Genomic DNA, 17,807 nt, shown 5'->3' on the forward strand with positions numbered 1-17,807 from the left:
ACACAACGTGTGTGGCAGTACGTCTGCAAGTAAAGTTTAACGTATCCCCAGTACGCAAATATAGTCAACGACAGTTGAGTTTAAGATTGTTGTTTAGTTTCGTTGCTGATTTTATATTCAGTACATTCTCGGCAAGATTCACTAGATCGTGTCAAAGAAAAGACCCAACGACCCAGAGACCGTAAGCTTCAACTAGGTAATTTTATTTGACTTAAAGGTTTACAGGTTCACTACCAGATGTTACACCATACTTGTGTAAGGGTAGAATGCGCCTCGGGGACAAATATCCGGGCTCTAAAACTTTTGCTGCTATTTTGGCCTACCACTTGGGGGGGGGGGGAGGCTCATTTGAAACTTGTTGAGTCCAGTAAATAAATTTTTCACTGGCTTAATTTTACGATAAGCAGGAAATTTCTTTTCTGAATAGAGATTTTAGACACGGGTATCGGTAAACATTGGTAATTTGTTTCTCAGTACCAAAATTTGCACGATGACTCCCGATTTCTATTCTTGATTTGAAGATGGTTGAAAGTTTGCTTCAATAAAGTTTCAGCAAAAGTTTAGGTCTGCGTCTTTCATTTTCGAGGCGCTATCTATCGCTAAATAGGCGCGAACTCTCAAAAATCATTGTTAAACGAACTAACACAAAGGTGATTGGATATGGATATAGGTAAAGCCAACGCTCGAAATTTTAATAATGGATGTAGTAGCTGCTACTGTTTTGCATGATGAACTTCAAATTGGGAGCAACTGTTGCGGATTTTGCAACTGTAATTGATCAACGTTCCTTGAGTTGTTCTGTAAGCGTTGTTCGTCCTTGAACTCCAGCTCGAAAGTTACGGGCAACTGAAATGTAAAATTGCAAAATAGACGAATTAGGGCGAACATACTCACGTAATTGTCTGTGTCGGAGCAGTGTAAAAAACCTATCACCTGCATTAGGGAGCCTTCAGTAATTACAGGGGGTGGGCCGGGGGAATTCCGCGCATACCTTTACCGTAAAATGTGACCCTCCCCAAATCCTCCTGTCTAAAATGTGACCTTCCGCCTTGTCCGACATACTAATACTAGATCCTACCCCAAACCACTGCAGTATTCTCCCGAGCAATAACTGAAACAGTATCATCTGATTTACATAATAGTTGTTTCAATTGTTAAGTAAGTTAGGGACAAATTACGGAGGGGAGGGCTGGTGTTTTTGGAAGGACAGTCGCAATTTACCACGCAAGAATTTTTGAAAAATGTGGTATTTCATACATTTGTGGGAGGGTCACTATATTTTGTGCAACTATAAGAAGGCAAAATGTGGCTCACATAGTGTTTCATCCAAAAAATATCAAATCATAATACATGGAGTCGATCAGGCAAATTATTGACAATTCCCCTCTCCAAAAAACATGCTATATCTGTATATTATATGTTAGATAATGTATTTAAATGCACTTTGCATGAATTTGGAAGTAAAATGTGCATTTTTGTACAAGAGTTATTTTAGAATTTCATCAAAAATGTTAGTTCGCTATACATGGCAATCTATGATGAAACTATTAATAATTTTTTTCCAATACAAAAATAGGTAAATCTGTGCACTAGAGTGGTTACAAGTCAATGGTTGTACAAGAAATTTGATTTGGAATTTCACAGCAATGTAGAGTTAATATACATGGCAGTCTATGATGAAACTATGAATGATTTTTTTCCAATACAAAACTTGGTAAATCTGTGCATTTTTGTGTGCTTTATTATTGATATTAATGTTCCTGATTGGACTAGAGTGGTTATAAGTCTATGGTTGCGCAAGAAATTTGATTTTGGAATTTACTGTACATGGTAGTCTATGAGAAAACTATGCACAATTTTTTCCAATATAAAACTAACAATATCTTTGCATTTATGTACATTTGATTATTGATATACACTTTTCCACCTATCTCTTGTCTTTCATCATACCACTGCATCTTCTTTGCTCGTGAAACTTGTGGATAATATGTACGTATTTAAAAGAATCGGCATATTTCGTTGGTGATTTCCTATTCAAGAAATATCACACGAACAATCAAAGGTTTTGTCAGCTCCTGTCAAAAGTAACCCTTCCCCAAAGATAGGTTTATAAAAAGTGACCCTCCCCCTAGAACAGTTTTCTAAAAAGTAACCTTCCCCTAATTCCCCCGGCCCACCTTCCTGTAATTACTGAAGGCTCCCTTAACAAGACTGTGCTCTTTACATTGAAATTCACTGTTGGTATGTTAGAACATTTCATTTTTTAAATCAACAGTAATTTTCTCTTGTTTCAAATCATAATACAACAAAAATTGCAAAAACGTGTAGCTAATAGGATCTAACACAATCTCGCTCAAGCTTTGAACCAAGCTATAACTTTAATCGAAAGTTAAGTCAGTTACCGTTTTTGGCTTATCGTGATTTAAATGTTACATTCCAGCTGGGAATGGAATTATGTGAATTATTTGCATGTAAGAATAACACCTGAACTTTAGAGATAAGTTATTCATCGCCCGCTCGACACTGAACAGTTAGCGAGACAATATCTGTGTCCTCAAGGAATTTTTAAGTCCTGGAATAGGGACCTGGCATGCAACGTTACTTCCAATGTAGTTATAACTATTTCTTTCCATCGTCACATAAAGGTGGATTGATACACAGAATCAGTGTGATGGAAATAATATAACAGCAATAACACACCTCGTGAAAAGAATTATAATTCTACACCAGTGCGGATAATTACAGTGATAACAACACAACCCATAAAGGAGTTTTAACCACCCTTGCGGATAAAACTCGGATTATGCGTCATGTAAACAGCAGTAGGACAGTATAAGGCCCCATACGTAATACGGAAAAATAAAAAATCCGGAAAATGAAAAAAATGAAATGAAATGATTGAGGAAGGGTATACGATGTAATTTATTAAAGGAAGAGACGATCAAATCATGTTACTTCATCCGATTTGTCAGTCGTGTACAGGATGCACTTTCCCTGGCGCCATACTTAATTGAATTCCTATCATAAAAGTGAAGTGACCGAGCTCTCATGTATGAAAGTAATTTCCAGAAAATATTAAGGATAATGATGATATTCTTTCTAAACAAGTCTACCTTCGAACACGTGTCGAGAAAATTCAAAGTCACAAACCTTCCTGGGATAACCCAACTGTCAGCGAACTCTGTTGTGTTGACAGTCTTTGTACCATCTGACTTCAGCAAGTCCTGACCTTTAACCCTGCTGCCATCGCCAAACATTCCGCACAGTTTCCCGGCTAAGTCGTTGTTACCTATCGATACCGAGGCTTCATGGTCCTTGCCGATCCACGTCAGAGTGACGTCATCTTTCTCGAGACGTAGTTCGACCTTCTCGTCATTAGCTTGAATGTAACCAAAGTTTTCACCGATAACCAGTAATCGACGATTGGCAACTTTACCATTTACCTGTAGCGGGAGATAAGTAACATTATCACGCCCGGCAATTTCTTAGAATTTTAGATCTTCATTTCACGCAAACATTTTCCTTTAGAATATACCACGTTTTAGTGTGAACCCTCAACTACTTGAACAACATGATATCTGTTGGCATTTGCCGAATTATCAGACCTGTTCCAAGAAAGGTGTGAAGAAAAACTTTCTGTTGTCGACCAGGAAAACTTTTTGTAAAAGGACTCACAAGAACTGAGTGGTCTTCAAGAAATGTGTAAGTGTCAGCCCCGTCAACCCTCGTGGTTACTGCCACCATCCGGGTCGGTGGTCTATAGGGATGGAAAAGTCCACGGAAATCCGCAGATACATCAAAGAAAGGTGTGGTTGTTCGACAATCCCTTGTCAACGTGTAGCTGCAGTATCCTTGGTAGCTGTACCTCAAACCACTGAATGTATGCATATGAGGATCTCTCCGGCCACCTGCTTGAAGGTCTAGAAAACAAAGATAATAAGGTAAAATTCTGTTCTGCTTTCTGACTTTAAATACCCTTTCTTGTTCCTCTCCCTCTACCATAGAGAATAATCAAGTCTTAAACTTGTCAAAAGAGTTTGTGTGTGTATAAGGCCAAAACATAGTTTTTGGTCCTTGTCATTCAGCAAAAATCATGCGGTGACGCGGTTTTCTTTTTTTCCTTTTTTTTTATTCCTAATTAACAATACAGGTTTGGCAGTATTATCACTGGCCGCACAGTTCTTCCGTTTTCTTTTTAGCATTTTGGACATAAAAGCAGGGATAGCAAGGATAGCTGTACATGGCGAGTATGTAACCTCAAAACAACAAAATGACGCGCAGGTTCTGACATGACGCGAGCGATGACCAGAAACGATTTTTTGGCCTAATGTTTACTTTTTGGGAGGTTTTAAAAACAATTTTTGCCATCGATGAATTGTACTCTTAAACAGACATTCTCTTATAGGGACTTTCGGTCAAAAATAACATTGCATATCGCAGACAATATTTCTTCATAAGGCAAATGCTATTACTTTGATTTTTAACAAAGTTTAGGAATAATAACAAGAACTGAAACTGATGTTTCCAAAAGAATATTCATAAAATTATCAAAAGTTGCAGATGTTGTCGATTCTCTCAAGAATGTTACATGTGGTAGTGTTAAATTAAATATTATTTGTAGCACAAGTGAGAAATTCTCCCCCAATGTTGATGAAATATAACATATCGAATGTTGATGAAATATAACATAACAAAAGAATGGGTCTTTACCGCATGCAGCACTGCTTTCCGTTGTTACATCGCCCTCTATAAGCAGCTGGGAAATATTCCAAGCGAACAAGTCACCTTCATTGGCACAGCTCGCATACTCTTCCTCGACCTCAGCATCAGTAAGAGCCCTGGGCCACATATTAAACCCTGTCAGGCTGCCAATAAATGCCTGTTTATCCTCATATCCGCCTCCCATTCCATCTTGGTCCTGACCCAATACCAAAGTTCCCCCACCGGCCAAAGTGTCGCCGCTACTTACATCAGTATGATTGGCCTCAAGTTTCCCATCCTTGTACACTCTCCACTCGCCACCATCTGACTGCCAGGAGAGGCACAGGTGATTCCACAAACCGTCGTTCAGTTCAACACCCGTTGTTCGTCTGCCACCTTTGATGGAAAACGCTAAATCATTCCGATGCGTCACAAAAAGTTCATTCACGTCTCCCGCAACGGCGTAGGAAATCGGTGTTGGTTGCCATGTTCTGCCACGGTCGCCGACGTCGAATTTCAGCCAGACGCACATGGTGACTTCGAGGAGCTCCGGAATGTCAATCATGACCGTGACATTCGTGTTTGGCCCGTGGAATACCAGCGTGTCTTTTTCTGTTTGCGCGGCTACATCAACAGACAGACGGGCACGTTAAGGGAAACGAATGAGATAGCATCCGTAACAATCGATAACCTCTAAAAATCATTCCTCAACCGATCAATGAATAATGAAAAAAATACAAGGTTCATATTCCATATCGCTGACAGAAAAAGATACACAGCAAAATGGAATTATGCACTTATCCATAAATTAATCTTTCCGAATATACCTGGGATTAATCTTTCCGTGGTATAGGGAATGTTATTAGATCATGTAATAAATCTTGAAGTGATATCTTACCGAAATGACAAAAAAATTGAAAGTATTTTGACAGACTGAAAATCGTCCCTGGGCAATGAAAGGGATACAGTCGTCGGAACTGCGCTCAGTGGTCGTAAGGGACCCATACGACCAATGTAAACAGTGTATTCAGGTATGATGGTGATTGATGAAAGTTAAAACACGCCTGTCAGTAAGAATCGTCTACCTTTAAAAATCATTCCTCAATCGAACAATTAATTATTATGAAAACGTTTCGAACCTCATATTCTCTATCGCTGACCGAGACAGGTAAGCTTACGAGACAGAATAATGGACCCACAGATCGATAAAGTCATTATCCCGACTACCCGGATGCAAAGTCCCTGTGCTATTGAAACTGGCATCGGTTGTGATTGTGATGTGACCATCTAATCATCTAGAAGTGATTCCCTACCGGAATGACAAACATTGCAGTGTTTTGACAGCCTGAAATTCTTCCCCGGGCAATTAAAGGGATACAGTCATCGGAACTGCGCTAAGTGGTCGTACGGTACCAACATCTGTCATAATCTACATCATATAATTTAAATGTTGCAGCTATGATGTTGCGTTTGTAGATATCATATGCGAAATACATTGTTTGTATACAAGAAACTCGCACAGGCGCAGTTCCGACGACGCTTTCCCTTTAGGAGTTGAAGAAATCCGACATTATTGAAAACATCATCGATTTCTTATAGTTTGATGAAATGCCTATGTAACAGATGTCCTTTGTGACGTAGGCCTTTTAGCTAAAAAAGTTTGAAGTTAGACTTACCTCGTTTTACAGTTTGGAGCCTTGAGTGGGCTTTCTGCGACAGGACGAACAAATAATATAATATTAAAACAATTGTAATATTCAAAAATATTATGTCAACTTCTTTTACGGTCATTACGGTCATCTTTTATGATACCAGGTACTGGCCAAGAACAGTAAAACATGACATTGAACGGACGATTATAACTTTTATTTCATGCAGCCTCCAGATTTGATGGTCTTTGTGGTTAATGGGTAAAATGTTCCACAAAAATATTTATTTCCATCATGTGTTTGGAGAAGCAGAAATTCAGCTGTATGTCATGCTTGCAATCGTTCAAAGCACTAATCTTACAGTGGTTTGCAGATAAGAATTGACAATGAATTGATCCAAATGTTATCACATTTGTGTAATTGGTTTGTAAAGTTGTTCCAAAACTTGCAACAAAAGTTGCACTGACTTGTTGTAACTTTGGTAAAAATCAAAGAGCTGTTATGGACCCATAATAAACTCACCAGGGAGTACACTTTGCAATGCACTTAACATAAACAGAATCATATTACAATCACATTATATTGTATACCGCCGCTCTGAGTTATATTGTATCACAGCCGAGTCAGAGTCTAGTTGTCATTAGACTCTTGTTGCCTTTGCATTGTATGAAGTTCTTTGGCAAAAAATCCTGATCCACAGGAAAAGAGGTGTGCAAACGCCAGAAGCTGTACGTGAGAAAGCTGTTGAAATGTACGGAGATGGAAAGTCAAGAAATCTTTACCCTACACACAGACACTAATCAGTTCCTACCGGCTGACAGGCTTTGTTGCTATATCAGCTATTACAATGGAAGCCTACTGTGAAACAACACTATCATCTGTCTCTTGTTTGCCGCAACTTAATTACAATATCCTATACTATAGTAAATTGTGAAACAACTTTACACGGCTAAATATTTACAAAACAGTTGCAGATTCTATTTCCTTAAATGTTCCTCTTTCCATTATGATATTTCGGCATTAATTTCATGAAGGAATTCTTAAAATACCGAAGCGATAATACTGTATGCAACAAGTCATTGAAACAACAAAGCCAGCAGCGCAGATAATCGTAAACTCGTCATTTCATAAAAATAAGAGAGGGGATAGAGTTTTAGTTAACCTTAATGAGATGCGTAATCTTAAATATTGTGAGAAATAACAGCGAAATGAAAATTTGAACCGGCAGGTTTTTTCAGATGTATTTTCATTTTACGATGTGCCCAATAATCTCGATTCCCATAGAAAACGATGGCGTCCATGCGCGTCTGATGTGCCGAACAGATTGCACACTTCTCACCAAATATACTTCCTCCATCTGAACCGATGATGGTGAAAAGTCACGGTAGCACGGTGATCCTTTTATCATATCAAAACTCGTATCGTTTTAGATTTTTGAATTTCTTTATGAAACTTGTTTTATTTGTTTTCATTTTACGATGTTTTAAATAAGTTCGATTTCCCCATAGAAAAACAATGGCGTCTGATGTACCGAAGAGATTGCACACTTCTCACTGAATAAACTTCCTCAATTCTGAACCAATGATGGTGAAAAGTGGCATGGTGATCCCTTGATTAATATACAAAATCGTATCGTTTTAGATTTTTGAATTTCTTCATAAAACTTGTTTTATTTGCATTTTATTTATTCCGATCACTGAAATATACTGTTGCCGTCAATAAATGGCGATCTGACGGCGTTTACATGTGCAGAACAAGGGTCTGAAATTGACACATATTAATCAGTAAGTGTCTCTTAAGCTGTACAGACCAAATACCTGTCAAGTTGTTGTCTTGTATACGAACTTTACAAACTTTGGGTTTATATAATCGATGAACATTGCAGTAAATGGTAAAAGTAACACAGAACGGAGGCAAACGGGTGCAGAGTCTCTACTATGAACGTCTGGTGAACGTTAGGGTGGACCAATTAATATCCTGGGGGTCTGGAAGATTTTCAAAAAAAATATTCCCAGCGAATGTCAATGAACAAAATTCAGCCAGTGGGGCTTAGGAAAAAAAGAAAGGTTATGCAAATTACCTGTCACGTGATAGTTATGTAAATAATGGTGACATTGTGGTTACAAAATATTACCCTATATCCTGGCTTTCAGAAAATATATAATTTACGGAGGTTCTTAGCTTATTAACCACAAGAGAATTGTTAGATTAAAAAGGTAAATTCTTGCCTAGGAACCTTTACATGTTTCATCTGAAACATGCGCACCATGACTACTAGTATTTTAAAGTTTGTAAAAAATATGAAATATGCATGTTCTGTCGACTTTGAAAAAATGCACTGCTGACAAAATGTGAATTTTGACGTATCCAGGGTTACCTGCATTTATAATCATTGAATTGTGAATGGAACTAGTAGAAATATAGCATATGTGAATTTATGTTATGGATAAGGTGTTCTGTTCAACAAAGGTTCTGAAATATTCTTCAGGATTGTTGCTTTCAGTGGCAGCAGCCACTTTGTTTTATGGTAGCAAAATTTGAAAAAAGAGAAAAGTGAACACTAGTTGGGTTTCCTGTATTTTCACCGTGAGTCTGCAAGTTATTTAGCATCATCAGATGAAAATGTATGCTACCCTTGTGCATGTAACATCTCACTTTCCATAAACATCTGGAGACCTGCAAATTGTATACCATTAAACTTCAAAGATAGAGATCACTTTGCCAATTATGTGCTCCGACAATTTCTAAATGAATTATGTGCTTGTCTTTGTGTGTATCATGTGTATCAATCAGCGAGAAAACTTTCGTTGTAGTCATGTTTGTTTACACAAATGGTACTGTCAAAAGTACAGAGAAAATTTGTATAGTACCCTAGTATGGCAGTATAAAATGACTGGTTTTGCGTTGCAATGAGATAAGTAATTCTAGGTTTGATGCAAATAGCGATTTTTCTTGACATAAGGTAGAAGACTAACCAGGGGCTATGCAGAATTAGTCATTGCATAGACTTGTATACATGTAGAAATGTCAGAAAACATACTAGGATCATTGTCAATTTCATAGAAATTTTACAAATGATCCATTGAAAGGTGCCTTATTGAAAAATGTAAAACAAATACCATTTTACTGTGCTTGATTTTTAAAGAGAATGGAAAAAATCACTAGCAAAATAGACAATCCTCCAGGCCCCCCTGGAAGTAAATTCTGAACACGCCCTGAGGGTTGTTATGGAAAAATTCATGACATAACCTGAACATACGAGCGGCAAGTGAGCAGATTTCGATCGATATTTTATTATATGAAATTGATACAATGTTCGCTGTCGTCACTAGGAACCAGCTGAAAGCGCTGTCCGGTTGGGGGCGCTGTACTGAACGTTTCTAAGCCCTTTTTGCCCAGAATGCACACATACAGACAGACAGACAGACAGATAAGCAGACGCACTTACACAGAAAGGTTAGCAAGCCTGTACACTTTCTTTTTAAAGTTTTTATTTATGCCACAACAACCGAACCTGTTTGAAGAGGCACTCCCACTTGGTAACATTTTTAAAAACACACACATTTTTTTTCATGCCAACGGTCGATATTTGACGTGGCGACTGCGCGCTGATCGCGAGATATCGATAAAAACATGTCATTTCCCGAGCGTATTTTTCACATCCCGAAGTTTTACGATCGTTTCTGATTTTGACCCGAAATCCCCCGAAGGTTTGTTGTTGTGCTGATTGACGATATTCTAGGGAGTCTACAATAAGTTCGAACGACGCAATTAATTTACTTCCCACTGACTGCAAAGACTTTATATACAGCATTATGCCATTACCTCAGGTAAGTTTTGTAAAACTTTTCCTTAATTTTTGTCGTTTTAATTATTCTTAATCAGTTGTACTATATTTTTAACCAATACCATATAAACATAAGTTTTTACATGTCAAATATTAGCCCCCTCCGATGACTACTTTTTGTCGTCTGCCACACAGTACGCCGCGCGCGTGGTATGCGTCTATGCATACCACGCGGCGACCGATATGTATCAACCGCACGTTACTGTGCCAGTCACCTATGCGAATTGTGGTGGCATCAGAAAAAAATGTTTTGCGTCATTACGCCAAGTCAGTAAGACTCGGCTTTCCCCATGGGGGCATGACCGATCACCGACGCGAGTGGTGCTGAGGCATACAGCAGCGTAAGCGTAGACTCGTACTCCATAGCTTAGTTGACGATGGCCCCAGTGCCGAACGTTCGATGTTCGGAAGCTGAATTTAGGTGGGCCACCGGAATTCAAACTTTTACTTTTTTGAGGACATGTTTTTATCGACATCTCGTGATCCGCGCGCATTCGCCACGTCAAATATCAACCGTTGGCATTAAAAAATGCGCTTTAAAAATGTTACCAAGTATGAGTGCCACTTTAAAGACGCCCATTGGTTATAAATACCGGATTACATTGAAATGACGCTCATTATGCAAAGAGACGCCGTACGAGTAGCTTGAACTGAGATCTCCAGAGATTGTGTTTTTTGCGTGTTTTTTATGAAAATGTATGAACTGGAAATGCTGTACAGCAGGGTAAATACCTTATCAATGCATAAAGACTCCATATTTTTCAAACCGATAAGTTTTCGGGACAATTTTAGTGAGTAATTGTGCGTGGCCAATGAGAATAACGACCCAGGGGACGCCGATGGGGATTTGAATATCACTGTCAATCAAACCTTGTGCAAAGTAAGACACGAGTCAGCTGGATGTGTACCTAATGTCGATTAGCATTCGCCTTTTCTGCTATTAAACGGTGACTAAAAATAAATAAAGTATGTGTCAAGATTTCCAGTGTCGAAAGACGTGTGCAATAGTTTCTTCACTTTTGTACCTACCCGCCGCATTTCTGGGCACAAAAAGTGATCAGACTACATTCAAGTCAATTTTATCTCAGTAACCGTGAAGAGGAAAATGTATTATCGGGTTCTTTCTTTCTGGAAAGTTTGGTGGCCCTGAAAAGGGCCGTTTGGTTTGGTTTCGTGGCTTCTACCCTTCACCCAACGATGGCAAATGTGTACGGTACGCCGGTCAAATTTGGATGTAACGATCGGACGGGAGAAGTCACGCAAAATGGCATTTCAATTTTCTTCTTGTGACGAGTACGTCATCGGCCTGCATCAGATACTATTTTCGGGCCCAAAATCGCTCATCACGCCAAGCGTGTGTCCGGTCCAGGATGTCCCAATACTTCCGACAGAGTCGGAGTCGCACAGACGCGTTGTCATTGCCAAACTAATGATGCTAAACTAAGAATGACAAATCAAGAAATGTTCAATACCACGGCACAGAGGTGTGAAGTGGTATGGTACACTATGCATACTTACAGTAAATGTACTGACATCCGCATCGCCTGTACTTTTCATAACGAAAATAGTAATTTATGAAAAGGTGTTTAATCAAATTTGTACACATTGTAAAGCTGCTCGTTACATTTGTGAGCAGACAGCATTAAGTGTTACCATTTGCAAGTTCTGTCAAATTAAAAGTGATTACTTTTGCCTCGAGATAAGACTTAAATCATCACACAATTCAATATCATATGTGGATAGCCCGACATGGCAACATAACAATGATAGCGGAAAATGCCTGTCGAAAGTGTGGGAGTAAGTATTCGTTTTAGAAAATACAAAGTTATTTTCATCATCAAGATTATATATATCAGCTGGTTCGGAAGAAACAGAACTGTTTTGAGATTTGCTATTGCACAGATAAGTTCCATCAAAATTGCTTTCAGTGGCTCACATAACATATCCGCTGCTATTACAAAACTGAAACTTACCGAAGCAGTTGCTTGACATGTCAATGTCGCAAACACAAGAATGGTGAGATGGAGTTTCATCGTCATCGGTACAGGAACGTTTGTCCTATATTCGACACCGATGCTTCCGATGGTATTTATGCCTTCTCTTTTCTTTCGATTTGATACCCTTTAGTATGGTTGAGAATTACCGGTACCCCTTAGCAAGGTTGAGAATTATCGATAGGCAATCACAGCCAAACCATAGACAGGGAGAAGTTGTCTATGGCTTGACGTAGCATACTGGTTTCACTTAACGGCTGTCATGGCAAATTGTGGTCATCGTTGGTTGTGAATTTCCTCTCGTCTTGATAAAGCATTGCCTTGAATAACTAATTTAAGATTTTCACCAACGATACTTATTGTACGTGTCTACATGTACCTACCTACCTATCTACCTTTCCTACCTACCTACCTACCTACCTACCTACTTACCTACCTACCTACCTACCTACCTACCTACCTACCTACCTACCTACCTACCTACCTACCTACCTACCAACCTACCGACCTACCTACCTACCTACCTACCTACTTCCCTACCTACCTACCTGCCTGCCTGCCTACCTACCTACCTACCTACCTACCTACCTACCTACCTACCTACCTACCTACCTACCTACCTGCCTACCTACCTACCTACCTACCTACCTACCTACCTACCTACCTACCTACCTACCTACCTACCTACCTACCTACCTACCTACCTACCTACCTACCGGCCGACCGACCGACCGACCGACCTACCGACCTACCTACCTACCTACCTACCTACCTACTTACTTACCCACCTACCTACCTACCTTGTTAACGCATTTCTTTATATTGATTACATAGGTGAGTTTGTCAGCCTATGCTCGTAGGTAGGTAGGTAGGTAAGTATTGGTGGCTGTATACACGGAAGTGATCAACACAATTCGATTAGCACATGTATCGCATTACTGCCTTACGATTTAATTAGAATGATTGTCTTTATCAAGCATAACTCTTTGTTTGCAGAGTTGAATCAAATGGTAAATAACTGACAGCGACAATTATCGAAGCAATAAAACTAAAATTAGATCTGTCGCACACTCTCTGAAATAAATAATATGACAAAAATGATTTTACCAAAGTAATACTTTTATATTCCCATATCCGTTACAGCTGCTATTTGCTATGCAGGGTAAATGCTAAAAAAAATAGTAAAATTGAGGACACGCTCCCGTAAATTTCACATTTTCCCAGTGTGATCATGCTGATTAATATCCCGCCAGTTTTGGAATATGAAGAAGTGCATTGTTGTGTGTAAAGCAAGGTGTCCATGCAAGCCTGTTAAATATTATCTCTAACTTTGAGATCTCCTTACTTTCTTCAAGTGTATATAATCAAGGTTTTACAATATTATGCTCTAGTTGTGGATAATATATTCGCTTGTCTCTTACAATTTCCAAAGTTTTGCCATATTCCTCTGAATGAAATTTCTCCCAATTTCGCAACGTAAAGGGAATAAAACATGCGTAATACTGGCAACTTTATATTTAATAGTATAGCATAGATTTCTACATCTGTGCACCTAATCGGAATTACAGATCGGTGTCGCTGACAATAAAACATCATGCACCGTGCACCATGATGAAGTCGAGTTTATTTTGACAGCAGTCGTTACTTGTGTAGCAGTAGGTTGTTAGCAGAAAGGCGATTACAGTTAGGTTATTGCATTAAGCACTCGCAAGTGAAAGACTTAAACTTTGGCCCAAACTTTCAACCATTCTCTCACTGATTCAAAAAATAAAAATCAGTGGTCACCTAGCAAAAAAGAGTACTAGAGAAACATATTGCTTGACGACTACATATATTTGAAATTCAAAATGGCCGCCATCCCTGTGTTAACTCTATGGAGAAAAGTTCAAAAAACTAAGGCAGTGAAAATAATTCGTCCTCCAAGAGCTGATCAAAGTGAGCCCCCACAAGTGGTAGATAAGGAATTCAGGAATTGTAAAAGTTTGGGAATCCGAATATCTGTCTTAAAGGCGCATAAGTTATTAGGTAGAATGCGTCTTCGGCATAAATATTCGAACTCCCAATCCTATCGGCTGCTGGTATGAGCTCATTTGAAGTCGATGGAGTAAACAGATTTTCACCAGCTTGTTATAGTGAAAATCTCAAAATTGATTTGTACACGTACTCTTATATATGCAAATTATACTAAAATTCCGTCTCGTGTTGCTGAAAACGTTGGTTGTCATGACATCATAGCATATGACTCTGAAATGTAAAGGAAAATACAGAGATTAGTAATTTCACACACTTCAGTTTTTGTTTGTTTTTCCCCCATTTTGGTACTTTTGTCATGTTTCAGTTGATTCCCTCATAGAGAAATCAATATTCATTAAAAACTTCATCAAATAGTCAATACAGTTCTCCATGAAATATATTGTGTGCCTTATGACGATTTCATTCGATGGACAACTTATTGTTCCAAACGTCGTTTAATAACCGGCATCCTTTGGAGGCACATGCACTTAATGATATAAGTTGTGCACCGAAAATACCGAATCTATGACTCAAGAGAGTTTTAAAAAATTCGCCACCAATTGGTTACATCAAACTGCAGTATTAATAGAGTGATTACGCTAATCCGTAGCGCAGGAAAGTTTATATCAGCGTTTCCATCAAAGTTTAATAAGATCGATCTTGTATAAGTACCTCTTTTGTCATGTATCAGCCGCTAGCACACGATGTCGTGACAACAATTACAGAACGAAATCTGATACATCTCAAGCTCAGCATACATTTGAATTCTGAATTGTAAGGTTCAGACTAGTCAGCGTATCTGTCCTTCATTGACGAGATACACTGTTACAGAGTTAATTTGCTCTTCAGAAAAAAAAAACTTTTGTTAAGGTAGTATGCGCCTCGAAAGTGAAAGGATTCAACTTTTGCTCAAACTTTCTTCAAGGAATCTTTCAACCATTCTCTTTCAAAATCAAGAATAAAAATCACGGGTAACGGTGCAAATTTTGGTGCTAGAGAAACAAATAACCCAAGAGATTTACTTGTATTTGAAATTCAAAAGGGAATGGCCGGCATCCCTGTCTTATCTCTATGGAGAAAAATAAAAGTTTCGATTTTCGAAAAACTAAGACGGTGAGATTTTTCTTACGTCAAGAGCTTTAAAATGAGCCCCCACATGAGGTAGATCAGAAAATAATGTAAAAGTTTTGAGAGTCCAAATATCTGTCCCAGAGGCGCGTTCTTCCGTAAAACCAGTACAAAGTTCAATACATTATACTTAAGCCGACTATGAATTTTACGTATAGCTTAACTTTATGAATTCGGACAGTATATAATTGAAAACAGTCACTGTGACAAACAACAAGAAAGAGAATGTAAATTTGCACCCAAGTGTCACTTCATCTAAATGAAATCTAGACATACGCTTAATTTTCGGTACATCCACAGAGTCATCGAGCTGATGTCAGCATAAGCCGATGTCAACATAAACAAGCAGGAAGTGTAGGGGTAGACATTTCTAATATCATCTGATGTTTTCGCCGGTGGTTTATCAATTTACAATAGTTTCTCCGGAACAGTAACTTAATAAATTCTGTCACTTATTAAGATATGTAAATCATTGCCTGCTGATTGTTTCTTGAGTTGTTTGTATGGTTAAGTTTGATCTTGAATTATTGTAATAGGTTGTAAATATGCAATTATATTAAGCTAAGAGAGTTGAAATTGGATAGTAGTTTTGGTATAGCAGCCTTTCATCATCAGCGGGCTCTTCTATAAGCATCTTCGTCAAATAAAGATTCTTATTTGTCATTCGCAAGCCTCTACTCTAGTTGATCTCCGGTATCCTGCTCGTAAGACGATCGAAGAATCAGTAGTGACTATACAGATGGAACAGCACCGTAAAATTGGAAAAGTAAGAACACACTGAAACTCTTTATCACTGTAACTGCTGTGCGCCGACATTAAATGTATAGAATGACGCAAATATTGTCGGATGCCATGTTTTTAAAACAAAGCATTTAATCTTTGACTTTGATTGATCTAATCTATGCCATCATGGAGTCATTAATAATATGGTGAATCGCTAGTCTCAGCAATTAGTGGAGAGATATTGATTGTTGATACCGTAACCCATTTAAAACGCGAAATATGGTTTTCTAGGACAACCAAAATTGTAAGTGAACCAGGAATCTTTTTACGTACGTGCTACATACTGAACACAGCTCGACCAGCTCGTGGTTGCCCAGACAAAACGGCCACCCAGACAGGGAGGCATTTTACAATACTGGAAAATCTGTTTGTGCATATAACTGATGTAATAGTGTAATATAGCAGATATAGGTGAATCATGACCAAATTTGGGCAGTCTAAAAAGTCAACGTTCAGCGCAAAATTGGACTTGATTAAGTTAATACAGATGACACATGACACGATGGAGTGAAAGGATAGGGACCCGCGCTTGCGCAGACTTTCAATGGCGTGGTTTAAGACCACGACGAGGTTATACTATAGTCTTAACTCTACGATGTAGAACCTTAGAAATGTGGAAAAAATGTAAAGTGTACGGGGCCTCGTTTTGATAGTTTAAAAACACGGGCTTAATCGCACGCCGCCACGTCACGTCACGTCACGTCACATCACATCACATCACATCACATCACATCACATCACATCACATCACATCACATCACATCACATCACATCACATCACATCACATCACATCACATCACATCACGAGTAAGACGACGATGTGACCGCAAAGTCCGAGAGTTCTCTTTCTCCGAACTATTTTGAATAGCACTAAAATGACAAAGCAACCAAAAAAGCGTCATCATCTTCATCAAGGAAAGTTCTCTGGCAGTAATCAACATACCAAATCGATCAACTGAGTCATTGTTGGTGCATACCTCAACAAAGCTCATGTAACATCAAGTATGGCAAGCTCAATTTAATGACAGTTAATTTACTTCAACATTTCTTATTGAACATATCATAGGTAACGCGACAAAAATTGTATCTTATCTTGCCTCATTGATTTATATTCGCAGTAGATCGTTGTCTGACAGGTGTAAGCATCAACTGTGTGGTAACATTCCGTAACCACAATCAAAAAGACTTCCTTTGATATTTCATTGCGCATATTTGATGTTTTCACATACTCGCCCTATCTTGGTGAAGTTCACAGTAAGATGTTGGAATATTTAACGTTAACGTAACAAAATCGTCATTTTCTACCTTTTCTCGATCAAAAATATTCCCACTCCTAATCAATATGCGACCTACACGGTAGCCATAGATGTCTTCAAGTACGCAGTATACCTTCTTACTCAGCGACGTTCACTGTTTGTTCGGAAGCCCTGTTTAAACGCCCGCACGTGACGAAGTACGCATGCGTTATCGTATGTAAGGCAGATGACAAGCACACACATAAACAAATGCACGCCTTACCAACTACAAGTAAAACAGTAACTGAAAAAGGCGTTTTCTTGTATATTTGAGTTAACTATCGTATGATAGTGACTGTGAAACAGAAACAAAACCATAGACCCAATGGGTCATTAATAAAATTACAGCAGGGTAAATGTTTTCTTCTAAGGAAGGAGGACACTTTTTTGACATAT

General features: G+C 38.6%; 1 protein-coding gene across 1 annotated transcript; it reads right to left on the reverse strand.

The window, feature by feature from the left end:
* Positions 1 to 182: 182 nt before the first annotated feature.
* LOC139147165 (neuronal pentraxin-2-like) lies at positions 183 to 12,287 on the reverse strand. Its single transcript, XM_070718082.1, has 6 exons — positions 12,171 to 12,287; positions 6,378 to 6,411; positions 4,711 to 5,325; positions 3,676 to 3,920; positions 3,151 to 3,443; positions 183 to 846 (listed from the first exon to the last, which is right to left on the reverse strand). Exons 1-6 carry the CDS (start codon positions 12,234 to 12,236, stop codon positions 837 to 839), a joined length of 1,263 nt encoding a protein of 420 aa, XP_070574183.1. The 5' UTR covers positions 12,237 to 12,287; the 3' UTR covers positions 183 to 836.
* Positions 12,288 to 17,807: the final 5,520 nt, after the last annotated feature.

Source organism: Ptychodera flava, chromosome 2 (genome assembly GCF_041260155.1).
Source record: "Ptychodera flava strain L36383 chromosome 2, AS_Pfla_20210202, whole genome shotgun sequence".
Taxonomy (NCBI): Eukaryota; Metazoa; Hemichordata; class Enteropneusta; family Ptychoderidae; genus Ptychodera; species Ptychodera flava.

Coding starts and splice junctions, on each gene's coding strand:
- LOC139147165 (XM_070718082.1), bottom strand. CDS start 12,236: ATGACGATGAAACTCCATCTCACCATTCTTGTGTTTGCGACATTGACA. Junction 5,326..6,377: donor GCTCCAAACTGTAAAACGAG/GTAAGTCTAACT, acceptor CTGTTGATGTAG/CCGCGCAAACAGAAAAAGAC. Junction 3,921..4,710: donor GGAAAGCAGTGCTGCATGCG/GTAAAGACCCAT, acceptor TTTGTTTTCTAG/ACCTTCAAGCAGGTGGCCGG.